Below are 26,690 nucleotides of genomic sequence, written 5' to 3'. Positions count from 1 at the left end.
CATTTAATAACTCGACAATAAGTTTCCGTGACTTAAGACTATAATCAACCCTCAGCCAAAACCTAAAAGAAATCAATACTTTAATGTTCGAAGTCGAGCACCCGGAGAATGACTTTCCGCAGGAGAGTGGGGCGGGTGGCGCTATGGTCACCGTGGGCACCTAGGCAGGAAGTACCCGCCAGGTGGGGAGCAGCCCAGGGACACAGTGCGCCAGGCGCAGGATGCAAGGCCACCTCCCCTGGGCCATGCCTTCCACCATTTCAGTATTTCTGGTCATCTTATTGTACTTGGTTCCTGCCCGGAAAAACTTTTTCTTAAGCTTAAATGGGATGAGTCAGAGGCAAAAACAACCCCCCCCCCCCCCGAAAACCTCGTTATAAAGGAATAGGTTCCCCAGGCCTATTTGCAGGGAGAGCAGAAATCTCCCTCAACTTCCACGTCACTCACTGAGTTATAATTTTTATAGAAAATTTTATTCAACATACAACATTTTCCAGCAAAAAGGCAATATACAGGAAGAGTCGGTGTACACTGCTGCTACAGAAACAAACGAAAAATACTGGAAAAGGATGAAAAATAAGTGTCATCTGCTGATTCTATTTTACTGCACTCAAAACTAGACACGCAGCTGGCGTCAGCTCCAAAGGAAAAGGCCGGACTGAAAGAAAACTACACACAATGAATATCAACATCAGTGAAAGTCACTTAGATTCACCCAACAAAATGCCACCTCCTCCCAGTGGTAAATTGTACATGTTCATTCATTAAATATACAATTTCAATTTTCCTTTTTTTTTCTTTTTTCTTTAGCTTTTTTATACAAAGTCAACAGCTTGCTAACACCAGTGGGCATGCCCTCTTTGCTAAAAGGCCCTCCTTTCTTGGTTCCGCCTGTTCCGTTTTAAGGAGACAAGTCTATTTATAATTTTTTCACCTGCTCGAATGAACTCTTGAGATCGTTAGGTTTGCCGAGAGGCAGCATAGTACACCTTAATTGTATTGAACAGCGTTTTCAATTTAATAAAAAGACCCCCGAAGTGTCTGTCAGGCCTGTATTCAGTGCATCCACTCTGCAAACGGGCTGCAGGACAGCGGTGGCTGACGGAAGGGAGACGAGTTTATTAAAAAGACCCAGGCAGCTGGGGAGACCGAGGAAGGGGCGACAATACACGAGTGAAGGAAAGAGCGCTATTTATTAGGTTGTGAGTTTCTCTGTTTCGCCTTTACAGATGCACAAAAGGTCATTGAAAAGTATAATTGAGGGAAAGACGTCAGACGAGCCTAAACAGAAGACTTACTAGCTGTGGGGCTGGCGGCCGGGCCCCGGGGCGGGGACAGCCAAGCCTGTCCAGCGCCGCGCCGCACCCACCGGCTGTTCCCCGACACGCTGACAGCGCCTTGCATCGTGGTTACCATAAAATAACTCTCATTGGCATCCAAGCTTTATAAAAACACCTTCATTTTGCTCAAAAAGGGCAATCAATAGATACAGAGAAGCCAAACTGAACAGCCTCAACAAAATAAAATTAACACCAGCAGCAAATCCTCTTGCTGAAGACTTGGGACAGTGCTCGCGCACCAGAGTTCTTGGCTGTTGTTAAAGGGCACACCCACCGCGGTCCGCCTCGCCCTCGCCCACCCGCCAGGGGAGGAAGTCAGTTATGGATTTTAATCGCCTTTTCCAGGTATGTGTAGCGACTCCTCTTTGGGGCTTTGTTGAAGTGGTCGAGCCCTAGCCAAGGCCGAGGATGAGACATGTTACCTGGCGGGGAGAGAAAGCAACTGAGACCACAGAGCCCAGGCTTGGGCCCCTGGAGCGAGTGCACCCCACCCCCAACTGAGGTCTCAGGGCTCCCAAGGGCGGCACCGTCTCCCCTGGGACCTTAGTTTTTTCGGCCATTGTGTGATGCCTGCCAAGTTCGTCAGTTACAGGCTGCCATTCCTCCCTGTTCTACAGATAAGGAAAACAAGGCCGAATCTCCCAGCTCGAGAAATACAAGGGCCGCCACTCGAACCCAGGGCTACCGGCCTCCCGGTCACTTACTACTTGCTTCTTCCCTGTGGGAGGGCTCTTACCAGGCTGAGGTTCAAAGTCTTTCAAGTTTACTTCATACTCATCTTCATTTATGTACTGGTGTCGGCCCATCATCACAATGGCAAATTTAAACTGAGAGACAAAAATCGAAAACGCCATTCATTCCAAATACTAGCAAAACTCACACCTCTGGCAAAAAAAGTCAAGACTTTAGCATCCCGCCCAACAAATTACTTGCAAGTATCCAAGAAGCGCGTACCTTTTCAAACTCCTTTTCCTGGATGTCTAGCAGACTCTGAATCCGCTTCATCACTTCTCTGAAATGCTCGCCCTGCGACGACAAAGGGCGCATGTGCTCACAAAGCTCATGCCCTCCTGTGCCGCCGCCTCAGGGAAGGAGCCCCACTGAGCAACGCTAACCCAGAGCGCGAGGGCCCAGGTCCCGACCCGAGACACTCAGTCTCTTAGCAGAAGGACGCCTCACCTGGTGTATCCTCAGCAAGAACGGGATCCCGAATGTCCCAAACACCTCTTTGTGGAAATGTGCCACTGTGATCAGCATCTCATTTTCCTTATCTATGTCTACCTGGTCCAAAGGTATTTCCTGGGGACACACGTTTTTAACACAAGGGGTTGAGAAATTCAGTTAATGCAAACACAGCGCCACATTTTAATTCTTAATTCTGACTCACTCCTCCAACAAGGGAAGCTAGGTCAGATTTTTGCCAAAATGTCATGTTTGAGGCTTGTTAGAATAAGAGTTTAGAGCCAGGAGAAATAGCTAAGCTTAAAAGAAAACTCTGGGGACTTCCCTGGTGGCACAGTGGTTAAGAATCCACCTGCCAATGCAGGGGACACCGGTTAGAGCCCTGGCCCGGGAAGATCCCACACGCCACGGAGCAACTAAGCCCGCGTGCCACAACTATTGAAGCCTGTGCGCCTAGAGCCCATGCTCTGCAACAAGAGAAGCCACCGCAATGAGAAGCCCGCGCACCGCAACAAAGAGTAGCCCCCACTCGCAACCAGAGAAAGCCCGCACGCAGCAACAAAGACCCAACGCAGCCAAAAATAAAAATAAATAAATTTATATATTTAAAAAAAAAAGAATCCGCCTGCCCATGCAGGGCACATGGGTTCTATCCCTGGTCCAGGAAGATCCCACATGCTGTGGAGCAACCAAGCCTGTGAGCCGCAACTACTGAGCCTGTGCTCTAGAGCCCATGAGCCACAACTACTGAGCCTGCGCGCCTAAAGCCCGTGCTCCACAACAAGAGAAGCCACCGCGATGAGAAGCCCACGCACCGCAACGAAGACCCAACGCGGCCAAAAATAAATAAATATTTTAAAAAAGAAAACTTTTTTTAAAAAAAACTATTTATTTGGCTACATTAGGTTTCTGTTGCGTCACGTGGGATCCTTAGTTGCGGCATGTGGGATCTAGTTTCCTGACGAGGCATCGAACCCGGGCCCCCTGCATTGGGAAGGCGGACCCTTAGCCACCAGACCACCTGGGGAGTCCCAAAACTCTGGGTTTTAAGAGACCAAATAATGAGTTGTTCCAGTTACTGTGGAAATCTCAGCAGTTTTAAAATCAACAGGGACCCAGTTTCTGACTAGATGTGCTTGATGATCCATACTTAAAATTAATTTCTAAGGACAAATAAGTGAGATATCTAGAGTAGTAGAGAGTAGAAGGTTGGCTGCCGGAAGCTGGGGCGAGAGTCTCAGCGGAGCAGATGGATGGCGGTGAGGAATGTCCAACAACGTGAATGTGCTCACACTACTGAACAGTACATTTTAGGTTAGGTCTATTTTATCATAATAAAACATTCAATTTTTCAAAATCTGGCAGAATTACATTAACCTCAGGGGTCACTTCATCTACCGGCACAGAAACAAAACGACAGCCACTGCCAGGAGCCGCCGTGCTGCCTGAATAAGCTGCGGGCGGCCGCCCCACCTGCCGGGGCTCAGGAGCCCTTCCTCCCTGGTGCAGCCAGAGGGACGCTCACCTCTATTCGAAACGTTCGACTTGTCGCAGGAGATAAACATTCTAGGAGTTCGTCTTCTTGATGCACACCAATAATTTTGTAGCTTACGATTTCTAGCAGCCTGTGCAAAACAAGGAAGAATGTGAACTATATACATTCATGTAAAAAAAACTTTCTAGGGGCTTCCCTGGTGGCGCAGTGGTTGAGAGTCCGCCTGCCGATGCAGGGGACACAGGTTCGTGCCCCGGTCTAGGAAGATCCCACGTGCTGCAGAGCGGCTGGGCCCGTGAGCCATGGCTGCTGAGCCTGCGTGTCCGGAGCCTGTGCTCCGCAACGGGAGAGGCCACAACAATGAGAGGTCCACGTACCGCCAACAAAAAAAAAACTTTCTAGAAAACTATTCGTCCGTCATTTTATTACAAAGCTACGAAGATTCGCTTGTCTTCTTATGAAGATTTGAAATGTCAAAAGCAGGTATCCTTGGGGAGCAGACAGAACACTGGCCAGGGACCCCCTCGGAGCATGTGTAAATCTTTCTTGCTATGGTTCCAAACTGGGCAGGGCTTGTGAAATGTTTCTCACTCTTTAGATAACAAAGGCCTCATTCTTTTATTAATTTTGTAAAGAAAACATTCCGGGAACCAAAGAGCCCCAAAGGCTGTTCCATCCTGCGAGCCAAGTGTAAGACAAGGTGATGAGACCAGCACCTGACTCTGAAATAAAAACTGAACATCAAATCTGGGGCTTCTTTCTGCGGCTTGAACGCTGGCGAAACAGATGAGAAGTGACCAGATTTCTCAGACATGGTCAAGGCCCACGTTTTCCAGCTTCAGCTGATCAGTCTGCTTGAATCACTCTTCCTCTGCTTGACTTTTCTACCTGAATCTCCCTTTTGCACTACTGCTAATTAATATCCAGAGACACAGGGAGGGAAGACGGGCAAAAGAAAAGGATTAAATGTGAAATATTTATATAAAGTGTTGCAAAGTATGGGCTGAAAGGTGAGCATGGCAACTACTGTTGGGGGGCGGGGGGCACTGCGCAAGTACAGGGCTGGGCCAGGGCTGCCCCTGCCTCCACCTTCAGGATTTGGGAAATACTCGCCTAAGTTTCCCTGATGCCTTCTCGCCGAGTTCCACAGCCTTTTTACATTCCTCTAACAGGTCCCGGACACACCCGTGCTTGTCTGGATATAGTGTTATTTCCTAAGAAACGACAAGATGAAGGCTATACAGGAAACAAGACACATGCGGGGCCTGCTTGGGCCCATCCCCGCCGACCATCACTCAGACCACCTGTCCAAGGCTGGCAGCCGCCCCACACCGCAGGGAGTCTAAGAAATGCCATTTTGAGGCAAAAAGCTCGCCATTCACAGGACAGCTTCTCAGGCATTTCTCCCCCCGGAAAGGTCACTAAGAGGCTGTCCAATTCTCAGCATGGTGAGACAGAGGACAAGGACCAGGGTGGACTGTGTCATTTCAGCCTGACAGCTGCACACGGGTGACAACATGGATGGCACATGTCCCAGATTTCCTCTCAATACCGGTAGAGCTAGAAAGGTGAACGACTTGGGTGTCTGAGTAGGTACAGACTTTCCAGAAGAACCACTTAATGTGAGGCTGTGTTGTCTGCAAAGGGCCCAGCGGAGCTGCCACCGGCTCCAAGGCCAAGCAGCAAGGTCCCAATCAGTCGGAAAGGGTCTCCCTGACACTGTCACTCTGCCTGAAGCCTCAGAGGTGGCGACAGGGGCTGGGTGGACAGAGCTCCTCCCCCCACCGGGGTTCTCGAGCGGAGCCGCTAACACACGCTACCGCTTAGGGAGCTTTCTTTGGTGGTTTTAGTTTTCAGGGTCTGGAGAAGAGATACAATACACAAGATGCAATAAAAATAAACACTCACACCATAGAAAAGACTCACCTCTTCCCTAAATTGGCTGTTTAACCATATACACTTAAAACTTCGCCTGTTCTCAAAGTCTGTGATTTTCATCTTAAGCTATTAAGAAAAGAGAGACTCATTTTAGATTCGCTTCCACAGAAACCCGAGCCTTCTCCTTATTACCCACGGTTACATTAATTTGGACTCATACCTGCTGATAGTAAAGTTTCTTAGGTTGTCTAGGCTTGAAGAACTGTAGAAGATCTCTTAAAGTACCTTCATAATTATGTCTAAGAGGATTACCTGGGCCATCCCTATAACTACACAAGAAAACAGCATATAAATAAAAGACTTGTTCATTTGCCTAAAACAAATATCCGTGAGTGAGCATAAAAGCAAACCTCTGGCCTGACACCTAGACTTGAAATTTGGACTCTGACTACTCCTGTCCCCAGGTCCTAAGTCCCTGCATCTGTCACACCTGAACACTCTCTGCAAGGGTGACACGGCACACAGAAGCCGGGCAGGGCCAGGCCCAGCCGGACACACATGGGAGGGAGGTGTGTGGATGAGGTCTCTAAAGTAAGCCTGGCTTTAGATGAGGCTGCCAATTATTTTGACATCTTGGGGTAGCGTGGTCAAGATGTAAGTGGTGACAATTCTATATCTGAAACTAAGCAAGAAATGGCATGTCACGTGAGGTGGCAGCTACTTATTACATTAGTTCGGAGATGTTTGGATGAACTATGGGACACGTGCAGTCAAGACCAAACACGGGGCATCTGCGAGTGTGGCTCACCCTTGAGACTTGAAGAACTGGAGCAGCATCGGGTCGGTGTTGAGCCTCTGAGCAACTGTCTTTGCCACCTGGGGAGGGAGGGCCAGAGTCAGGGAGCGAGGTTCACATCCGGTGAACAAACTGAAACTTGCTGATACACTTTATCACTGTTCATTTGCTGAGTGCTCTTAAAGAAACCTGCTATAAGCAGCCTGAATTTAAATGCCCCGGAAAGTTACCATCTAACAGGAATAAACTATATTCCTTAGTATATCACCACAGGAACAGCGTATCTGAGGAAGAAAACCTTTTAAAGTGTTTTTCACTTTCATTGGGGAGGTCTGTCTGTAGATTTATTTCCTGAAGGCTTTTTTTAATGGTTCACACTTGGCACGTTATAACTGAAGCAAAGCTGCTGTTAAAACTATGATCTCTGAAACCAACTTATGCCAGGGGTCAAGAGGATTTCGAAGAGCAAGAAGACAGGGCCGTGGGTGGGGGTAGGCGAGTGAGGGGAAAAGAGCTTCCGATCCCCCGGCAACATCAACACCAACCCACTTGCATCACGAACTTCCTCAGACAGTGGACTGCAACCCCTCCTCCAGAACCAAACCCATTACACAGCCTCATCAGCAAGCTTTTTAAAAGAGAACTTGGTCTCTCTGGTGTGGAATCTGAAGGGAAAAGAGCATTTTATCAAATACCTGAAAATAATTCATTCTATTTGATAATGTAACCACAAATCCAGGATCATTGGGGATTGTTTTATCACAGAAAATCACATCGACACGGTGGTAGAGATCTCTGAAATATTCCTTTGCAGTGGGTAATTCACTGTTATCATTTTCGGGGTCATCCCTGGGGGGAAAAACACAGACAATCAAAGTCCAAGCCAGGGTTCAGGCATCATCTCCCAAGGAACAGTGATGCTGAGCAGTGTGGATCTAAACTCAGGCTAGCATTTTCCGATGCTGGGAGCCTGCCCGGCTACCAGGCAGAGGCGATCGTGGACAGAAGTGTGCGCTGAGCCACGCACAGGGCTGGCTGCTTTCCGTTCCTGATCTCGCTCCCGAAACAGAACAGTGCCCTCTCGTTCCGCAGACAAGGGAAAGGACTCAGGATGCACTGCGGGGCCCACCCTGCTGGCTCTGCTGAGTCTATTCCCCAACCGGGACTTGATAGGTTATCACTTCCCAGCGAAGGCTGCAGGATCGGGTCGCCGCTATACCTAAAATGTTTACTGCCTGGCCCTTAAACGAGAGGTCTGCCACCCCTGCTCTTGGCCACTGGGCCCTGCAGCCTCCCTATGGTCAGTGTTCAGGGCTGCCCTGCCCTGGCAAAACGGCTTCAAGAGCAAGGAAAGGGCCGAGTGCGTCATCAGGCTGCCTTCAGACTGCACACCTGCCGGCTTCCACGCAGACAGATTAAAGTGATTACCCAAGTAGGTGCATTCTAAGAATTTCATGTTTTCAAGGAAAGAAAACAATCTTGCTCTTCCCTAAAGACCTTTGCCCTCCTGCTACTAGCTGTCATGCTCGCTGTAGACATTTTTGGGAAATAAAAGCATTCAGTGAGGAAAATGCTTGCCACCACTAATTCCAAAACCCAGAGAAGGCCAACTGCTGTCAACATTCTGTCAATGTCAAACAAAACGTGACTCAGGGTCTAGAGAATCATTTCCTGGTTCTAGGACTTCTGATATTAGTACCAAGAGATAACTTCAAGTACGTACTTCTGAAACACTATAATGTCACCATCCATTAGCTCATCGAGGGCTTTATCAAGAGACACGTCATAGTCCTGAATTCTCTCTGTTAAATTCGGTTTAACTTCCTACAGTAAAAGAAATGACATGGTTACAACGCAACGTCTGTCCAATGTTTAATACGGCCACACACTGTATGTACTTTCTCTATACCCAATTCCAACAGCCCTACAATTTTAAATAAAGAGTACGAAATACTAGTAATAAGGATATAATAATCACTGACCCTAAAGAGGGAAACATCAGAAATGTACAGAGAGGATTCTGACTCAAGATCACCCGAGGCCCCATTTAGCTGTGGTCTTGACACAACAAATGCAGGGCTAGCAAAACAGGCAGAAGTCGTCCTCCCCAAACCACTAACCATGTGCTGATTACAGAAAAATAAGGATCCAAACCTCATAGAGGATAAGACTAGTATCTTGGATAAATCCTGCTCTGTCACACATAACTGGCAGCAAGTCACCTAGGTTCAAGAAAAATGAAGAATTCAAAGCTGTGATACACTGAGACTCTGGCAAAATCAACTCAGAAGGTGAGTGCTGCCAGACTTACGTATTTTACAGGATATTGGTGTGTAGATATGCCCACAGTAATTCAAGCTCCGTGTTTTGGGATCGTACATCTTCAAAAATAACATCACATCATCTACAAGGTTAAATAAACAGGCTTTGTTAGGATCTTCTGGTCAGTGCAATGTTAACAAATAGCAACTGAAACGACAACTTAGGACATCTAAAAGTTACTGTGTGCAATGAAGTTTGTTAAGAGGCTGATCCTAGGTCTGAGGCATCATTTCTAACCTCAAACCCATGGGGAACACTGCATTTGAAGCAGGAAAGATAAGAATGAGTGCAGAGAATTTAGGAAACCTAGTTTTAAGACCTGGTCCTCACTAGCAGTGTTTTACCATCGAAGTATCGTTAAAGGTTGTGTCTGAGTCTTTGCCGGAGAAGTGACCACTTGAAGTAATACAAATAAGCAATCTTGGACCTACCTGTTTTGTAAATAAAGTTGCGCTGGAAGACAGTTCTTTTACCTAATCTCTGTAGCTGCTTAGTAGCTACAATAGCAGACAGAGGCGGTATGGCCCACAAAGCATGAAATATTGACTATCTGGCCCTTGACAGCAACCCCTGCTCTACACCATCTGTCAAGTCTATACAAGACCAGCGTGATTAGAAAAATGTGGAATGTGCTGGACTCCACGCTGCTGCCACCTTCTCACCTGCCAGGACGCTACAACCCACAGTCGGTCTGATTTGACTTCATCAAGAAGCCTTGAACACGGTGGATGTTTCGCGAGCATTTTGGGGATTAACAAGATTTCTTTGCAAGGGAAGAACACTTAACCCTGTGTGTTTAGAACGACACTCCGGGAATAAAACTCCACTCTCTGGAGGTGCTGGGCTGGGGGAGGAGGCACTCACGATCTTTATCAAACTTGGGTAACGTTGCTCCACTAGCAGCCAGCTCCGGATCAACTGTTTCCAGGAATATTGTCCAAGGGTTTTCATTATCACTGAGTTCAATCATCTATTCCCAAAAGAGATGCTGGGCTTAGAAGATTTTAATAGCTAAGTGAGAGTGAAAAACTATATTCAAGTAGAAGACAAGATCCAACTCTATGTAACTAGACCGAGGGGAATACCGCAGGGCACACAGGGCCTGCCGCGCACACCCAGACCAGACCAGACCGCCACACTCACCGTCTTGCTGCCGTCGGCCTCGTTATCCAGCATGGCTGGTCGTTTGGTGCCATTGCTCCTCGCCTGCATGGGCCACAGTCGAATCTGATCTTGAGGAAATCCCTGGAAATAATTACAGTTAAATTAGTTGAAGCAAAATCAGCTTATATTTTAATTCAACATCAAGGAAATGATTCTATGATTATAAGGGGAAAAAAATCATGATTACAGCTCTCCCTGCTGGTATGGGCAACAGTGACCTGGCCTTCGGGATCTCTGGTGTCCCGGAAGTTCAAGCCCATTTTACCAAGGGGGAGGCGGGCGGAGGAGGGGGAAATTAGGGGAGATGCCAGAGGGCACAACCCGGAAGGGAAGGAACTCTCGTCCCAAGCTCACTCTCAGGTGGTGTCTGGACACAGTGCCTGCCTCCAAGGGCAGGATCCTCCAGGGTCCAGTTATGAAAAAGGAGAGAGAACTATCAACAGGAGGACGGGCGCTCACCATGGTCTGAGAGAGGTTCTGGACAAACTCAGCAAGCGAGGAGTTTTTCAACACTTTGAACACAGTGTATTTCACTTTTTCTTCATCGTACATATCATTTCCTTGATGGCCACAAAACTGGTCCTCTGCAACAATCTGCAAATAGGGATGAAAATGCAGAATGGAGTTTACACCACTAACACACACAAGAGAACTAGGTCAGGCTGATCGAAACCAAGGTTCAAATGCTAAAACTAAAATCAACTAGTGTTGGGCTTCCCTGGTGGCGCAGCGGCTGAGATCCGCCTGCCGATGCAGCGGACGCAGGTTCGTGCCCCGGTCCGGGAAGATCCCACATGCTGCGGAGTGGCTGGGCCCGTGAGCCGTGGCCGCTGAGCCTGTGCGTCCGGAGCCTGTGCTCCGCAACAGGAGAGGCCACAACAGTAAGAGGCCCGCATACCGCAAAACAAAACAGACAAAAGAACAACTAGTCTTTTGCTTTGATGAACCTTCTACAGAAGACCCAAGCAGAGAAGCACCAAAATGACCAAGAACTAAATCAGGTACCAATATTTGGAAACCCTACATATTTCCATGCAGCCATTCTAAACTCATCCATAAACATCAACTAGAAATCCATCTGGATGGTGATCCCCAAATATGATAAAGCCAGGATGCACATGTACCTTTTTCTCCAGGTAGTCTATCAACTTGTTAAAACAAATGCCTGTTTCCTAACTGCAACTAAATCATGAACCAAAACCACCTGGCATTTCACCCCCCACCACCCCAGCTGCCAGAGCTCTCCCTGCCAGGCCTCATCTGGGTTCTGCTCACCCTTCCTTCTCTGGTCCCCTGCATGCTTTATAAACACTAAGACACCGCTGCTCTGGCAGCCTGAGTACCTCTCACATCTAAGCCCATATCCTGAACTGGAAAGAACATTCCCAACGGTCAGGGAACTGGCCTGCAGTTCCTCAGTCGCACGCTCAGGGGGCTGCCCAGACACGTCGCCGACGCCCTGGCCCGCGAAGCAGCTTCGCGCCTGCCCAGAGGCTGACCTGCACTTGCATGTAGAGATGGGCTTCCTGCCGCTCCTTCCGCTTCTGAGCCTCGATCCTTTTCTCTTCTTGTAATCGCTCTACCAACTGCTGAGGGATATCATGGTCGGTGACAGCTTGTAAAACCTCACCTGCAGGACAAACGCATCTTCCTTCACCTCTGTGCACGTCATCGCAAATAAAGCCACCCTTCAAAGTAAAATTACTTGGCACCCTGGGTCCACATCCAAACCCGCAACCCCAATCCAGCTGCTTCCAGATGATGCTGTAAGGCAGCATAAGCAGGCAAGTGTCTGGACAGGTGGCTCTAGCTTAGGTCCACTGTAACGTGGTATAAAATGCCCCAGCGGGCGAGACTCAGGGCCCAGCCGCGAGCTTGGCACAGCCAGGGCACGACACACCCGCTCCACTCACTGAGCTTCGACTCCCGGATGTAAACCAGCATGTAGGCATTGGTGCAGTGCCGCACGGAGAGGTCATCGTCGTGGCCCCCGTAGTTGTGCTCGATGGCCTCCTCTTTCGTACACCTGGACACCACGTCATCGTCAAACTTACACCACTGCAACGGGGAGCAGCAGAGATACGGCGCTTTGAGGAGCACACAAAGTAAAAGGCAGCATTCTCCGAAAACACATGACCTGCCTCAGGTGACCCTCACAAAACTCGCCAGCACTTCTGCCATCCTCGTCCCACATGCTGGAGAAATTGCTAATATCCGTCCATGGGCAATTTCTGTAATGTACTCAAATATCCTAAGCCTCAGCTTAGGCTCCATCTCTGTCCACTGTGGATGGAGTCGTTTTAAATGGCACTAACCCTACAGTTACAGGTTCCGCATCTGGTGCCATGAGGGTCCCGCCTTCAAATCCCCTCGGCATGAGCTGGACGGGCTCCACCTTGGCTCTGTTCCTCACTGGCCCTGTGGCCCTGGACACAGACCCCAAGACCCTCATCTGCTCCTCCTGGTGAAGATCACGTGATGGGATCCACGTGAACCAGGCAAAGACCGCGCATTACATCGCGAAGGTAATGGGGCACGTGCAATAACACACAACCAATGTGGGCCCGTGAGTGCGGGCCACAGATGATTATTCTAAGTGGAAACTAAGTGCCTCATGTTAGATGTAAAGGGATCCTATAAGGTCCAACGTTCAATACTAATAACGAGATGTATATATCAAGTACAATCATAATTTACCATCCACCTTTAAAAGTATCAGGAACATACAGGCACAGAGGCCAAGAAGGGATCCTTCACTATCAAGGCCAAGTCTGAAGCTGAGCGTCACTGAATCCCCTACACAGCATCACGTCCACCCTCCCCAGCACTTACTTTGCCATCCCCTTTAGGGTTTAGATAAACCACATAATGTCCACCATGATTATCTCCACTATGAACCAGGACTGCATGAAGAATATAATTTGCAGGGTCTTTAGGATCCGTTTTTTGCAAAAATTCATCAAGTGGTAGCTGTTCGGGGAACTCAAACCTATTTAAAATAAAAACATTTTAAGAGAAATCCAGGTTTCATTTACTTGTAAAATATTTCACCTTTAGGCTTTACTCCTTGCTAGACCTTCTAATTCACTGGCTCCTCTTTACTTGGAAAGGGCAGCTCCTACTCATCACAACAAATTATTCACACGTCAACAAAATCTGAAGCTTGATTTGAGAAAAATACCTATAAAGCACTGACACACCTAACGGAATTTTAAATTCCAGGGTATTACATAACAGTCAGTTTTTGTGACAAAAACACACTGACTTTTCTAGGATGTGGATATTTCCAAATGTTGTCATGAACGGGGGCGGCGGGGGGTGCTTGAGAGGCAGGAAGAGCGTGAGGTGGGTGCACAAGGACCGTGGTGCTGAGCAGAGCACGAGCCTGGGCGTGGAGGGGCAGCTGCCACCCAGCACGGCCCTTGGGAACTCAGGCCCGGCACTGCCAAGTGTTTTGAATGCCAGATGCCAGAAATCTGGACTTTTATGTGAAATCTCACGACCTGAAAAAACGTTGGCAACTAATTCCAATAAAAATAGAAAGAAAACCAAGGTGAGGACCCAACAAAGCACACCAGCAGGTTGGGCCTAGCTTGCAGGCTGCTGGTCTGTGAGGTCTGCCATCTCAAGAGACCCCACGGAAAAGGGCAAGAACAGACAAGCAGGCCCGGCTGGTGGCAGGTGATATGATCGAGTCACACTCTCTGCCGAGTTTCCGGGGTGACTGACCAACCTCTAGGAGGCTGGTTATTGTCAGGCTGTACCCCCTGACCAAGGAGTACAAAGTCACTGCTCCAACTAATCAGGGTACAAGTTCTGTCTCCTGAACCAGACAAAGCAGTGTGTGGTAGCAACCTTTTAACTGGTACTTTAAGGATCTATAAAACACCTGGAATGGGGGACACACCCACCTACGCCAGCATTTCTGAGGATTCTAGCACATTCTATAAGCCTATACCAACTGAGAGATAACATATTGGAGAATCCTATGTAAACCAATAGTGTAATAATAGCAAATGCCACTTCTGGGGAAAGCAAAGCCTGTGCAGCAGAAAGTACCCTCTCCCCCCCAGACTTCAGTCTGCCACAGTGTAGACAGAGGGGCTCCCTGAGGAGGAGATACGGAGGAAGCAGCCCCTGAAATTATCCCTTTAAAAGCACAGTTCTTGGGACACCTCGGCAGAGAGGAAACCTAAATAAATCAGAGATGAGACCGAAAACAGAAAAACTAAACAAAGCACTGAGACTAACCCCCTAAATCAGGATGATGGGTAAATCTTAACTCTCACATCCCACTCTAGATTACCTATCGTTGATCTTGATATTTTGGTCCGTCTGAGGGTCATACATAAATCGCATCAGTTGTAGGTGTAACACTGGTGGCAATGTTAGGAATTTCACACCTTTCTCTGCTTCCTGAACATTGAAAAAGAAGCACAGGTTTAGTTTACCTCTACTTATTTCTCGAAGCAACAAAAGCAACAGCGTTTCACAGCAAAGGTGGAACACGTTGGGAACTTCTGGTAGGGAGATGGACACAGGGTGCCTTTAAAATGTTCTGTGTGTGGGATTTCCTCTTAGTTTGCATTATACTCTATCTTGATGTCCAGCGACAGGGGAACAGTGAAGTAAACTACAGCTCAGTCACTTGTTGCCCTATTAACACAGTCATTAAACACTACGAAAATTCTGGACAAACACGGGAAAATCAAATGGAAAAGCAGAGGATTATGATTATGTGAATGAGGTGTGCCTATGGACACCAGAACAGAATAAGACGAGCACGGTCTGGGTTGGGAGAACTGCCTGTGACCGCCGTCCTTCCCCGTGAGCACGGTCATGTGCTAACTGTTCACTCCTGCTTCTGAAGACCCCTCCGACTCGGTATCAGCAAGGCCCTCTGACCACCGTCACAGCCTCTGCCCAGGCGTCACCAGCCTCTGGGGCAAAGGACACCCCGAGCAAGGCCTCTGTGGGAGAGGCCCAGCCTCACTCCTCCCCCCACCTCAGCCAGCTGAGTCCTCACTCAAATAAGCCTTCACCAAAGCCAGTCACCACCAGGCCATTGGCGGCCCTCAGCACGGCTGTATTCCTTCAGAGCTGTAAACCTTATTTCCAACACTGGCTAGAACACACCCACCTGGAGGAACTGGTGTCCTAGGTGGCAATGTTCTCTGTTGTACATTAGCATGGTTAAGGAAACTGGGTAGTTCTGGGAAGAAAAACAAAAACCTAGGAACCTACTGCCACACAAAGGAATGGCACGGTTTTAGTACAACTTGAAACAATAATAGAAGAATCCTGTTTCTCAGCCACTGTCCATTGAGAGTCTGATTCTAAAATATATTTTGTTCACCCAGAGCCAAAAATATCCAGTGTGGATAAGGGCAATTCTGTGAGTTGACTCAAGTGTTTCCTAAGCAAATCCAGTGGCATGTTTGCCAAGTAACTTACTGATCTACAAATCAGTGGCCTGACCAAGCAGGACAGCAGGTCTGTGACCCACGGCAAAATGGGCTCACCAGCACCGTGAATTATAAATGTGCGAGCTTGGTAAACCCAGGATGGTCCGAAAAAAATCATATATTAGTTGAGCCAGTGAGTCAAGGTTATGAGGCTGCAAGACAGACCTGGAGGGCTGGACCCGTGAGGATGCCGCTGACCCACCAAGCAGCCTGGCCAGGCCACAGCCCGGGCCCCTCCATCTGACCATGCACTGCCGCTTGTTTACAACACTCATTGTTCTGCCAGAGTTCCTGTGGGGCCTTGTGGAAAACAAGCAGGGACACCGAGTATGGAACAATAACAGAAAATGCACTCCTCGTTCTGGAAGTCAGGATCCTCAGAAAACTAACTGACACTCCACTGCGGTGGCGGGAGAGCAAAGCGCCACCACCAGCCAAAACCAGAGTCCCAGTGACTAAGCAGTTCTATCTGTGACTAGGAGAAACTGAGGGAAGCTCTGGCACAGACACCAGTGAAGTAAGGGGCAGAGTTGTGGATGGAATTGGGGCAGGGGGGAGGTGGGGGGGGGGTACACGTGTCGGGTGATGGTTCTGCCTCTGGTAGCCAGGAGGCACAACACCTTCCCCACCCCTGCCTGTCTACACCAGCAACACGATCAGAGCTCTCTAACACAACGTCCAGACTGAGAAATAAAATCCTTTTGCGTTCTAAACACCAGCGGCATGTGAAAAGATACAAGTGAATGTTTAGTTCACAGTCAAGCAAAAGATCTGAAAACAAAGTGGAAAGATACAGCGGGACACTAGCACACAATCTCCAAGTTACCTGCAAGCCATGCTCCCCGGCATCGTATTTATTGTCACCGTCTAGTTGTTCTACTGCCACATAATCCACAAATGATTCAAATACTTTCAAGAGAGAAAGAGAAAAAAGTCAGCCGAAGTTATCACTAAAGCTTTGATTATAACATAGTCAATCAATCAATTCAGGCACGCCAGGGAGGAATGTAAATAACTGTAGCTGTGAGCACAGGTCTGCAACTTCACTGATCCAGCAAAAGGTGTGAACTCTTAAGGCCACTGAGGGTGTTACGTGATAACATGGAGTCAATGTTTTAATAAACTTAAGTAATGTTAAAGTACAAATTTTAACCCAAACACTTATTCTAAAGTCAGTGCAGAAGGAGAGCAGGCATGTGGGAGGGTGGGGTGGGGGAAGAGGGGGAGTTTGGAAGGGGACACGGGCTTCTGCTGTGAGAGGGAGTAAGAGCGGAGGCTCCTGTGCACAGCACGGGGACACGGCTGATAACGCTGCCACGTGTAAGTCAAGTTCATTGACCAGAAGGCAGTCATGCTGTCACAATACCTGAGCATACCAAATAACCATGATGAACACTTTAAACACCTTACGATCCTGTCACTTAAACCACAATAAAGCTGAAAAGGAAGAAGGAAGAATCCATCCAAGGATGATAGCCAATGGACCAGGAGGTAGAGTCTAGAAAGAGGTCTACACAGATGCGAAGGGCTCGCTGCTGACAAAGGGGCAGCAGAGCACCTTTGGTCCACTCTGACCATAAGCAGAAAGAAACTATTCTGGGTGGACTGTAAATAAACAGAAAAGAGAAAAAAGTAACAGATAAGAGAATTATCTTAAGACTTCAGGGCAGGTGTTCTCAGACACAAAAAGCAAAGATTGATACCCTGGATTTCACTACAGTTATGACATTCTGTTAACCAAATGGGCACACTGCAGGAGTGAAAAGGCAAGCCCCACGCTGGCGGAGAGCCCGAAACCCAGGCGAGCAGCAGCGAACACAGCCCGTGAAGAACTCGCACGTTGTGGCCGTGAGGGAGTAACAGGAAGCGCACTCCCTCCCTTGCACTGGGCTCCATTACAAGGCCAACAACCGTATTCACACGCTAGACAACAGGCAGGACAGGACGTGGCCACTGAGAGCCCTCCAACGCCCCAGCTCACTGCGTGGAACTTCCAGGCTGCAGCGCAGGGCAGAGAAACCCCAACGGGCCCCAGAGTCTCCCTGAGACAGGGTGGGGATTTCAGGGGCCCGAGGCAGTGGCCACGTGCAGGACAGAGGGCCCCGGGGAGAGCCACGCGGGAGAGCCCCGGCGACGTGAGAGGCTCCTCCTGGTCTCGAAGGAATCAGCTATCTCCAAATAACGAAATGTGCCCCGGAACAAAGGGTAAGAATATCCAATACCCAACAGGATAAAAATCACAACAGCTGGCATCCAATAAAAGATGACCAGACAGGCAAAGAAGCTGGAACTCACAGCCAGAGATGGAAAGCGAATCGATGGAGACAGATCCAGAAATCACGGAATTATTGGACCAGGACATCAAGTTATTACGAACTACATTCCATATGTTCAGGAAGACACCCAAATTGCCAATAAGCATTCGAAAAGGTAAAATCTCCCCGACTTCCAGGGCAATGCAAATTGAACTCAAGATAGCACCATTCTCCCACCAGAACGCCAGTGTGACGACTGATGGCTCTGGAGCGGATGTGGAACAACTGCTCGCACCCTACTGGTGGAGCACAAATGGATAAACTGCTGTATCTGCTAAGCTCGACATATACACACAGGCCCTACGAGCCAGCATTCCACTCACCGTAAATGCACCAGGGGCGGACACAAGACCGGCCAACAAGCCTCACACCTACCAGCCTCACACTGAAAACAACCCGAACACCCATCAAGGAAAGAATGGTTTCAAACATTTGTGTTATGTTCCTGAAGTGGAATACTATAAAGCCATGAAAATGACCCGATACTGCTGCTCAATATAAGGATGAAGTGCATGGAGGCAATGCTGAGAAAAAGAAAAGAGAGAACGAGACACATACCCTACACGATGCCATCTACGTAAATAAATACCACAAAAGACGCAAAAGTAACCGAGGAAAGAATGTCAGCAGGCCAAACAGTGGTTTCCTGTGAGGAGGGGGAGGCAGTGACCAGGAAGGGCCACCATCTTGCTTTGCAGATGTTCTGTTTCTTGACCTGGGTGGGGTCACCAGACTGTGTTCACTCAGTACCTTCATCATTTGGGCAATTTTCTCTACACTGTATTTCAATAAAAACCACCGTGTCAATGAAGCATTATACCAAACCAAATTATGAAAAGGTGGTGGTGCCATTATGTACACAGAACTTACTATTTTTCTTTCCTTTTATACTTAGCTGGATATCATAATAATCTTCTCTTCTATCAGATCGGTAGTCTACTTCTTTACACTGGATATATGACTACAAATAAGGAGAATAAGATGGCTTAAGCATTAACCGTCAAAATATTTGCATGTTTAAAATCTTTAAAAATCACTCTTTAAAACTGGTTATCACATACCACCATCTTGCCTCTGAATAATTTAGGTATGGTGCCTTCTACACACGTGCCTTTCATCTTATTTTCCACATTATCAAGCAACTGGAAGAGAAAGTTTTGGCTTTCAGAAAATGTTATGCTTAATTAACATACAGTAATTTGAAATGTGACTAGGAAATTTCAATGGTCAAAGAAATTCTAGACTATAAATATTATGACCTTTAGCATGCAATTATCAAAAACATACAAAAATCTTCTTCCTTGGTTGGATATTTACAAAAATATCTACATGCAACAGTTGAGATTAACCCTCTATACAGCCTTTGGAATGAATTAGTAATCTGTAGTGCCTTTAGAAGCATTTTTTATATTCATTTTACCTCTGTGGAAAAGCATGTAAATTGAGCACTAAACTTAACTCGTATTGGTCCACACCAAGAGATTAATGAGGTTGAGCCTGTCAACAGGATTGATTGGTTTGTCCATGGATATTTAATGAACTGGATTCAATCCAGCTAGTGCTGCAAAAAAGAAAACACACCTTGCCCAGCCAATCACCTTGAATAGCCATTTCATGTTGTGTGTGAGTGTGAGTGTGTGTGTGTGTGTGTGTATTTCTTTCATCACAACTGGAAGAGTGTGCGTCTGCTAGTGACTAGAGATGGTCTGAGGGAAGATCCCCCACACAGAGGTCTGCCTCAACCAGAAGTTCTGTGCCAAGGCGGGGTCTGGGTCTTGTGCTACAGAGTAAGAACAGAAGTCACTATTCTAAAGTGAAGTGGGATCATCAGGACAGCTACTCAAGCCAATCTGTTGTTTCTTGGATTAGTAACTCTGGTAATTATGCCAACTTAACACATTAAAAGTACACTACCTATACTATTCAAATTTACATTTTCCCTCACACTTCCCTATCAAATAATTTTTCAGTCTTTCTGGTTTTAAACTAGATACATGCTGTCTTTTCTTTCTAGCCTAGTTCTGGTCCTGAACAAAGATGGGCATAACTGGAATGATAGTGACTGAAGTAGGCCTGAGGTTTTACTTGGTAACAACTTCTGACAGTGCTTCAAAATATGAAATGTAAGTAGTAAACAATTACGGCTGAAAACTCACCACTCGACAGAGTTCTTGAACATCATGTTGCATGAAGCTATCTAACGTTTCCCACCTTAGAGAGATAAAATGAATTTATATTTAAACTTCCAGATTTCAAACAAGAGTAAATTAACAAGCAACTCAGACTAAAAAACCGAACCATGTAATTAGTCATTATTCTTAAATTTTTATGAAGATTATAATTCAAAGACAAACTGAATTTTATCCAGACACCAAAACGTTCACAACTTTATACTGTTCTGAACATCTTACTGCAAGGGGAGGTCGTGTTTGCAAGTAAATGTACAGAAACTTGGAGACCATATGTTATCCTTTCCTTGACAGGTAAACCTAAGTGGTGAACTGCTTCTCAAGCAAAATTCTAAAAGCCTCCATTTCCAAAGAGGTCAAACAAAGGACACTGATAAAATGCCCTGACATACTCAAGTGCCTGAGCTCTGTTCTCAACCCTTCCCCGTCCACTAACTCAGCCCTCGAGCAGCAGAATGGACAGGTCTCCCAACACATACCCGAACGACTTGGTCAGCTTCTTTGTTCCTACGGGCTTATCACTGTGCTGTAATTCATAGAACACTCTTTGCAATGCTAAAGGGACGCTTTTGGATGAATCGTCGCCCTCTGTCGGCATCATGTACACAGCCTAAAAGAATTGATTCAGAAATAAAAATGGAATTTTATGTGAAAGTATCATTTCTAACACCACAATGACGAAGGCAGTTGGGTAGGGCTTTTAACTATCCCCCCCCCAAAGGGTCAAAAGGTCTTTTAAAAATCAAGACAGTGAAAAAAGAATTTTAAAAATGACTTAAGGCTCACCATCCAATGAGAACCACTTCTATTTCATACTTCTTAGAGCAGAGCAACATTTTTTAACTTAACATGACTTTGAACAAAAGAGTTGATGGAACTTCAACGCTACTGCAATTAACCACACTCAACTATCCCCAAGATATCATCCTATCTTGGTAATTAACGCTGCCTGGAAGAATGGTGCGAAAAGGACACGCCAGCAGACCAGCCAATGGTCCCCCCAACACCAGGAGTGTGTGCTGCCTGCGCTGCTCCCCTGCTTGCACGGCATTCCTAAAGGGCAAGTAACTATCCTCCGTTAGATTTTATATTTTTTAGAAGTTTTAGCTATAGTAAGTGAAAAATTAAGATTCCTGACCAGGAGTTTTTCAACTAATCAATTTTAATATAAAACTTTTCAAATGTTGCTGCTAATGACTTTCATATTTTTTAAAAAAGCTTTTATTATTTCTAGCCCAATAAAGTTAGGTTTGTCGGCTGTGGTAAACTTTTCATCACCTAAGTTAGCTTCACAAGCGTCCGAACACTGAGGAATAGAGTTATGTATAAGCATAAAGCAGGGGCCTCCCTGGAGACGCGGCAAGAGACAAGTCTGGTGACGGGGCTTTGCTTGCCCCTTAATACTTGAGAGAAAAGGGTGGGTGGAAGGTTGAGGGAGAGAAACACCATCCATTTACCTTTCGCAGTTGGTTTGTGAAAAATAAAGTCTGCAGCAGGCTGTTCATGTAACAAGTCGCTCCCTGATTCTTTAAACCGACATAGCCCGTGTGCTTCTTTGAATCCCACCTACAAGATCAGTTTGAGGTTGAGGGAAAACTGCACAGGACACCTCCTTGCTTCTGCAACGTGTGTGGGCGAGGGGACTGGGGGCCGGCACCTCACTGCTCTGCACCACCACCTCCTTCCCACCATCCTGACACGGGGTGACGACGTCCGAGCACCCGCCTCCAAGTGAATAACTCGTTGCCAGGCTGGCAGTTATCACACGGCTCCCTCCGGCAGTCACCAGTTTTGTCTGCTCAAGCACGTGGGCCAGTGCGAACTCAGCCCGGCACCGGAGAGGCAGCCTCCGCGCGGTGTGCTGACAGCAGCAGTGCCATCATTTACCCAGAGCAGCACTCTCAGAGAGGAGTTCAAGTCTATTTCTATCAAACTGAGTCCCAGTGTGGCTCCCTCACACACACATCGGCTCACACGTGTAGTCAGCACAAGGTGGGACGGAAACAGCCGAAACCCCTCTTTTCTGTAGCGTCCCGTACACGGAGAAGGACAGGCATGCATACCGGCAGGTTCAGACCTCAATTACAAGAGCCGTTTCCCTTTACTCTGTTATACAGGTGGTTGGTTAGGAGAGAGAACAGTCTGTACCCTCTCGCCCCCAAGAGTTAACAGGAAGCAGAACAGCCCTCCCCAGCGCCATCCCCTCCCCCTCTGTGCACGGTGCAAATGTGTGACCAGTGCTAGACATTTACTGTGAGTTCAGGCCAGCAGGACTCTGATGCCGGGGGTAAGAGGTTTTTGCAAGACTGAACCAAGATACCTGTTTTGATTGGTAAGTCTGAAAAACCCAATCTACTTTCTTAGTCAAAAGATGTATCATAAGCATAGGGGGAATGTTTTCTAAAGGAAGGGGAAAAACCCCACAAAAAGTTTAACTAGAAATACCACCTTTTTACCCCCCACTCCTGGTATCTGAATACAATTCAAGGGTATGTTTCCAAAAGGCTACTCAAGAAAAGCCTGATTCCTCTGATATCAGCCCAATGAATATGAAAACTAATAAATCTTATTTGTTTTAAAATTTCCCAGGGCCACATGCAGGCCACCTTAGCCAGGACCTGGACTGAATGACCTGACCGCCCTTCTGGGCTGTCGGCTGCCCATCCCACCCGGGTCAGCCTACGCACTCATGCCAGAGGAGGGCCACGTGGGAAGAGAAAAAAAACGGGAAGAGACAGGGGCGCCTACACTTGACTCCTTCCCACCTAGGCAGCACTTTATTTCTTTGCTCGTTCGCCTTAAGAGTCCTGCTCGTCTACAACCTGATCCCAAGGCACCATCTCAGCCCTCTTCACACTCTCCTAGTGCCCCGCCCACCTCAAACTTCCCTGCCAGGTGTCCTTACTCACACCCTTCTCCCCACCTCCAAATTCCCCCGGTCATTCCTTATCAATCAAGGACATCCTCAAGGACATCCGACACATTCTTCAAGGCCGACACCGTGCTCTTGCCCACAGACCGCCTGGACCCAGGGACGGAACCCTCTCCTCCCAGCGCCATCCACACCACAAAATAACAGCACATCTGCTGCTGCAGTTACTGCCGTCAACTCCTCTGCCCGAGTGGTCTTGGAGGTTCTTCGAGGACAGAAAACCATGGCTGCCTTGTTCAACATAATTATATTCCTAGAGCCCAGCAGAGTGTTTGGCACATAGAAACTGCTCAATAAATCCGCCACACAAAGGCATGAACGTGAAGCTGGCACACGTCCGTTGATCTGGTCTGTGTGCCAAGGGATGAGCACACAGAGGGTGCTTATCTGCTGTATATATGCACCTCTGCTCCTTTCACTAGAATTCACAACATCTCTTAATAGCATCCAATTAAAGGAAAACTTACGCAACTCCATGGGGGGCATCCGCCTGTACAAAGACTTCAAAAGTAACTTTGTCATCATCTATAAATCCTTTCTCAGGATCAGTCACTTCCTATAAAAAAAAAAATAAGAATATCCAACTTGCATAAGAACCCGCAAATGCTCACTTCATTCCAAACAATTACCCTGTACTTAATCAATTAAAATACTACTTTTTCAAAACACCTAAATTGTGCTTCTAGTTTTGCAGTGCTTTGGCTTGTTTTAAATAATGTTCTCTGAATGAAAACAGCAAAAGCTTGGATGTCTCCTGGAGGAATGGGAGGTGTCAGGGGCTCAGCATCCACTCAGCAGGCAGGGTCTGGGGAGGCTGCCAGAGAACCCACTAGAGAGCTGAGCAGGGCGTTCCTAAGTCCTACTGGCTTCCACCTCTGCAAAAGCAGCCCAAACGCGCTGACTTGAGAATTCACTGGTTACAGGAAACCACCCTGCACTATGCCTGCCTCAGTATTATTTCTTTTAAAGGAAACCTAGCCTATCAGGAAGGCTATAAACTACCTTACTATGTTTGACCAAAACACCGAGATGAAGTCCTGTTGGCTGCTAAAAACCTGACGTAGGAAACTGGAGAAAACACGTTTTCAGTTACCTATCCAACTTACAAAGCAAACATTTTGATCCTAAAATGAATAGATGGATGTGAAGAATGGAGAATTAGGGAACAAAGAACAACGCTCAGATTATTCAGTCTGAGTACATTGTTACTACTTACACTCCAGGCCATGAAATTGGAAAATCCCCAATCGTTCTCTTTATGGAAGAACAAATGACTGATACGCCGGCTGAACGACTTCTCATCATCTCTGTAATTTATGATCTTCAGCACCGCTTGTGCATGACAGGACCAAGACCTGTTCAGGGAGGACAATCTAAGCCTCAGTCGACAGATTTACCTGACTTTTACACAATTTTTAAAACAGCACACAAAACCTCCCATATTTTTTCCTTCTATTTTTTAGATGGAATAAGGGGACACACATTATCTTTAATGGAGAAAAAAATGTGAAGAGGGTCTGGGGGTGCCCTTGTGTGGTCTGGAGTGATTTAACTCAATGCTTTATGTCTTTTTTTTCTTTAATTTTTAAAATTTTATTTATTTATTTTTGGTTGTGTTGGTTCTTCGCTGCTGCGCGCGGGCTTTCTCTAGTTGCGGTGAGCAGGGGCTACTCCTCGTTGCAGTGCGTGGGCTTCTCATTGCGGTGGCTTCTCTTGTTGCGGAGCACGGGCTCTAGGCGTGCTGGCTTCAGTAGTTGCGGCACACGGGCTCTAGAGCTCAGGCTCAGTGGTTGTGGCTCACGGGCTCTAGAGCTCAGGCTCAGTAGTTGTGGCGCCCAGGCTTAGTTGCTCCGCGGTATGTGAGATCTTCCCGGGCCAGGGATCGAATCTGTGTCCGCTGCGTTGGCAGGCAGATTCCTATCCACTGTGCCACCAGGGAAGCCCCTATGTCTTTTTAATTTCTAAAAGGTTTCAAGTTTTTTACTGGTATCTATAAAATACAAGTGTTTGAACTTTAAATACTGTCCTTAGATTTTACAAGAGACAATAGCTTTTTGGTCAGATAATAGTTCTAGTACCTAATACGGCTATTACTTGAATAGAAGAATGATGATAAAGCTATTTTTTAGGTGAACAGACCTAAAGCTGTAGGCTCTACTAATAAGTGTCACTCCTGCCCCCCTCAGGTGCTGTGAGGCTTCCACACCAGGCTGTATAGGGGGCTCTGAGCAAGGATGCCACCACCCGAGAATAACTGCAGGTGCGGTTGTTTGGGGCAGACCCCAAAAGGGTCCCTGGATCAACGTGTAAAATGTTTAAAAACCAACTTAAAGTGGAGCTTTTATAAAGGAAGGTTTTGACTGAACTCATTAGACTGAGCTTTTTATAAAGGAATGTTTCGACTGCAGACTCATCAGAACAAGGGCAAGGGCAGTGTTGTTCCCGCGGGGATGCCGCTCGCTCGGGATGCCATTGCTGGACATGGGCTGCTGGATGTTTCCCAAACTACCGTTCAGGCTCAAGTTGTCTGTCAGACTAATAAAACCAATCCAGCCTCAACGCTCATCAGATCAGATCATAATGTGAACGGAACACAAGAAGTAAAAATTTGGCCAAGGCCCTGACTGCCCCATAAAACTGGCTTCTTAAACACTCAAGTAAAGAGGAAAATGAAAGCTTTGGCAGAACAGCTGGAACCAGCGCCCTTTGGGGAACATCTTCATCAAGGGTGCCAAGGGCCGTAATTGCGGTGGCAGGGAGACGTGGTCAAGGAAGCAGCTTTCCCGTGGGTTCATGGATGTGGAATGAGAAAGGGTGACAGTGATCTGGAATCCATCCCTTCAATCTCTCAACTGTGCTTCTGATAAACGTTGAACAGCGACACTTTGCTTTTTAATTTTAACTTTCTGAATAACCCATAGAAATTGGTTAACATACAGTGAGGATGTCTGCCTGAAGAATTTTCCTTAACTACAATTTCCCCCCCTAGCAGTTACTGGTAGAATAAGAAATACACCTGGTAATCCAGCAGTCAGCTAGTCCAGATAGGCCCTGATTCCATGTTCCACGGGCAGGTAGATTCTAACACACAAAGTTCAGTTTATTTGCAAGAAAAATATACACCTTTTCTAGTTTGGATATAGTACCTACCAGTGAGTTTTAAAGAGGGAATTGTATTTAATATAACTTAAAATCAAATGACTATGTAAAGGCAGAAAGGGAATTCAAAGAGAAATCCAAAATTCAAAGAGGCCAATTTGGCTTCCAATAATGTACTAGAACTACTTGCGGATTTGTAATTGCATCATTTAAACTGTCTTACGTGGAATCAGATTCAGCATTGCACTGGAGAAAGAATCCTACGCTTTTTTGGTGTGGTCTGTCTGGATAAAAGCGTGGCATCACCATAATCTTCCATGGCAGATTTCGCACAAAACACGGAGGGCTAAGGACCGACTCACTCAGTCTGCTGAAGCGCTCGACAGTGAACTGAAAGGTTGCCTCGGAGCGCCAACTCGTGTCTGCAAGAAAACGCTTTGTCAATCACCAAGCCCGGCATTGTCAGACAACACTGAAAGCAGCACAAACCTGGGTTAACCATTCTATATTCAA

The 26,690-nt window shown here is 47.0% G+C and overlaps 1 protein-coding gene across 1 annotated transcript in view; it reads right to left on the bottom strand.

Annotated features, from left to right (window-relative positions):
• Positions 1 to 1,174: 1,174 nt before the first annotated feature.
• The window catches only part of USP7 (ubiquitin specific peptidase 7), a 56,335-nt gene continuing 30,819 nt past the window's right edge, over positions 1,175 to 26,690 (bottom strand). Inside the window, exons 3-31 of the mRNA XM_082857890.1 lie at positions 26,401 to 26,599; positions 24,295 to 24,433; positions 23,546 to 23,634; positions 21,604 to 21,712; positions 20,626 to 20,756; positions 20,114 to 20,168; positions 19,019 to 19,099; positions 18,828 to 18,918; positions 16,469 to 16,551; positions 14,484 to 14,593; positions 13,010 to 13,166; positions 12,091 to 12,235; positions 11,677 to 11,807; positions 10,637 to 10,771; positions 10,157 to 10,258; positions 9,878 to 9,983; positions 9,003 to 9,095; positions 8,846 to 8,913; positions 8,415 to 8,515; positions 7,387 to 7,540; positions 6,704 to 6,771; positions 6,116 to 6,224; positions 5,944 to 6,021; positions 5,131 to 5,231; positions 4,048 to 4,147; positions 2,520 to 2,639; positions 2,295 to 2,366; positions 2,077 to 2,167; positions 1,175 to 1,762 (exon numbers count right to left, since the gene is read on the bottom strand). Of these exons, the coding sequence (XP_082714016.1) occupies positions 1,656 to 1,762; positions 2,077 to 2,167; positions 2,295 to 2,366; positions 2,520 to 2,639; positions 4,048 to 4,147; positions 5,131 to 5,231; positions 5,944 to 6,021; positions 6,116 to 6,224; positions 6,704 to 6,771; positions 7,387 to 7,540; positions 8,415 to 8,515; positions 8,846 to 8,913; positions 9,003 to 9,095; positions 9,878 to 9,983; positions 10,157 to 10,258; positions 10,637 to 10,771; positions 11,677 to 11,807; positions 12,091 to 12,235; positions 13,010 to 13,166; positions 14,484 to 14,593; positions 16,469 to 16,551; positions 18,828 to 18,918; positions 19,019 to 19,099; positions 20,114 to 20,168; positions 20,626 to 20,756; positions 21,604 to 21,712; positions 23,546 to 23,634; positions 24,295 to 24,433; positions 26,401 to 26,599 (3,125 nt within the window). The 3' untranslated portion in view covers positions 1,175 to 1,655. The remainder of the gene's footprint in view (positions 1,763 to 2,076; positions 2,168 to 2,294; positions 2,367 to 2,519; positions 2,640 to 4,047; positions 4,148 to 5,130; positions 5,232 to 5,943; positions 6,022 to 6,115; positions 6,225 to 6,703; positions 6,772 to 7,386; positions 7,541 to 8,414; positions 8,516 to 8,845; positions 8,914 to 9,002; positions 9,096 to 9,877; positions 9,984 to 10,156; positions 10,259 to 10,636; positions 10,772 to 11,676; positions 11,808 to 12,090; positions 12,236 to 13,009; positions 13,167 to 14,483; positions 14,594 to 16,468; positions 16,552 to 18,827; positions 18,919 to 19,018; positions 19,100 to 20,113; positions 20,169 to 20,625; positions 20,757 to 21,603; positions 21,713 to 23,545; positions 23,635 to 24,294; positions 24,434 to 26,400; positions 26,600 to 26,690) is intronic.

This window comes from Leucopleurus acutus (genome assembly GCF_964270905.1).
Source record: "Leucopleurus acutus genome assembly, chromosome: 16".
NCBI lineage: Eukaryota > Metazoa > Chordata > Mammalia > Artiodactyla > Delphinidae > Leucopleurus > Leucopleurus acutus.
Note: the sequence above shows the minus strand (reverse complement) of the source record. Positions and strands in the feature narration are given on the sequence as shown.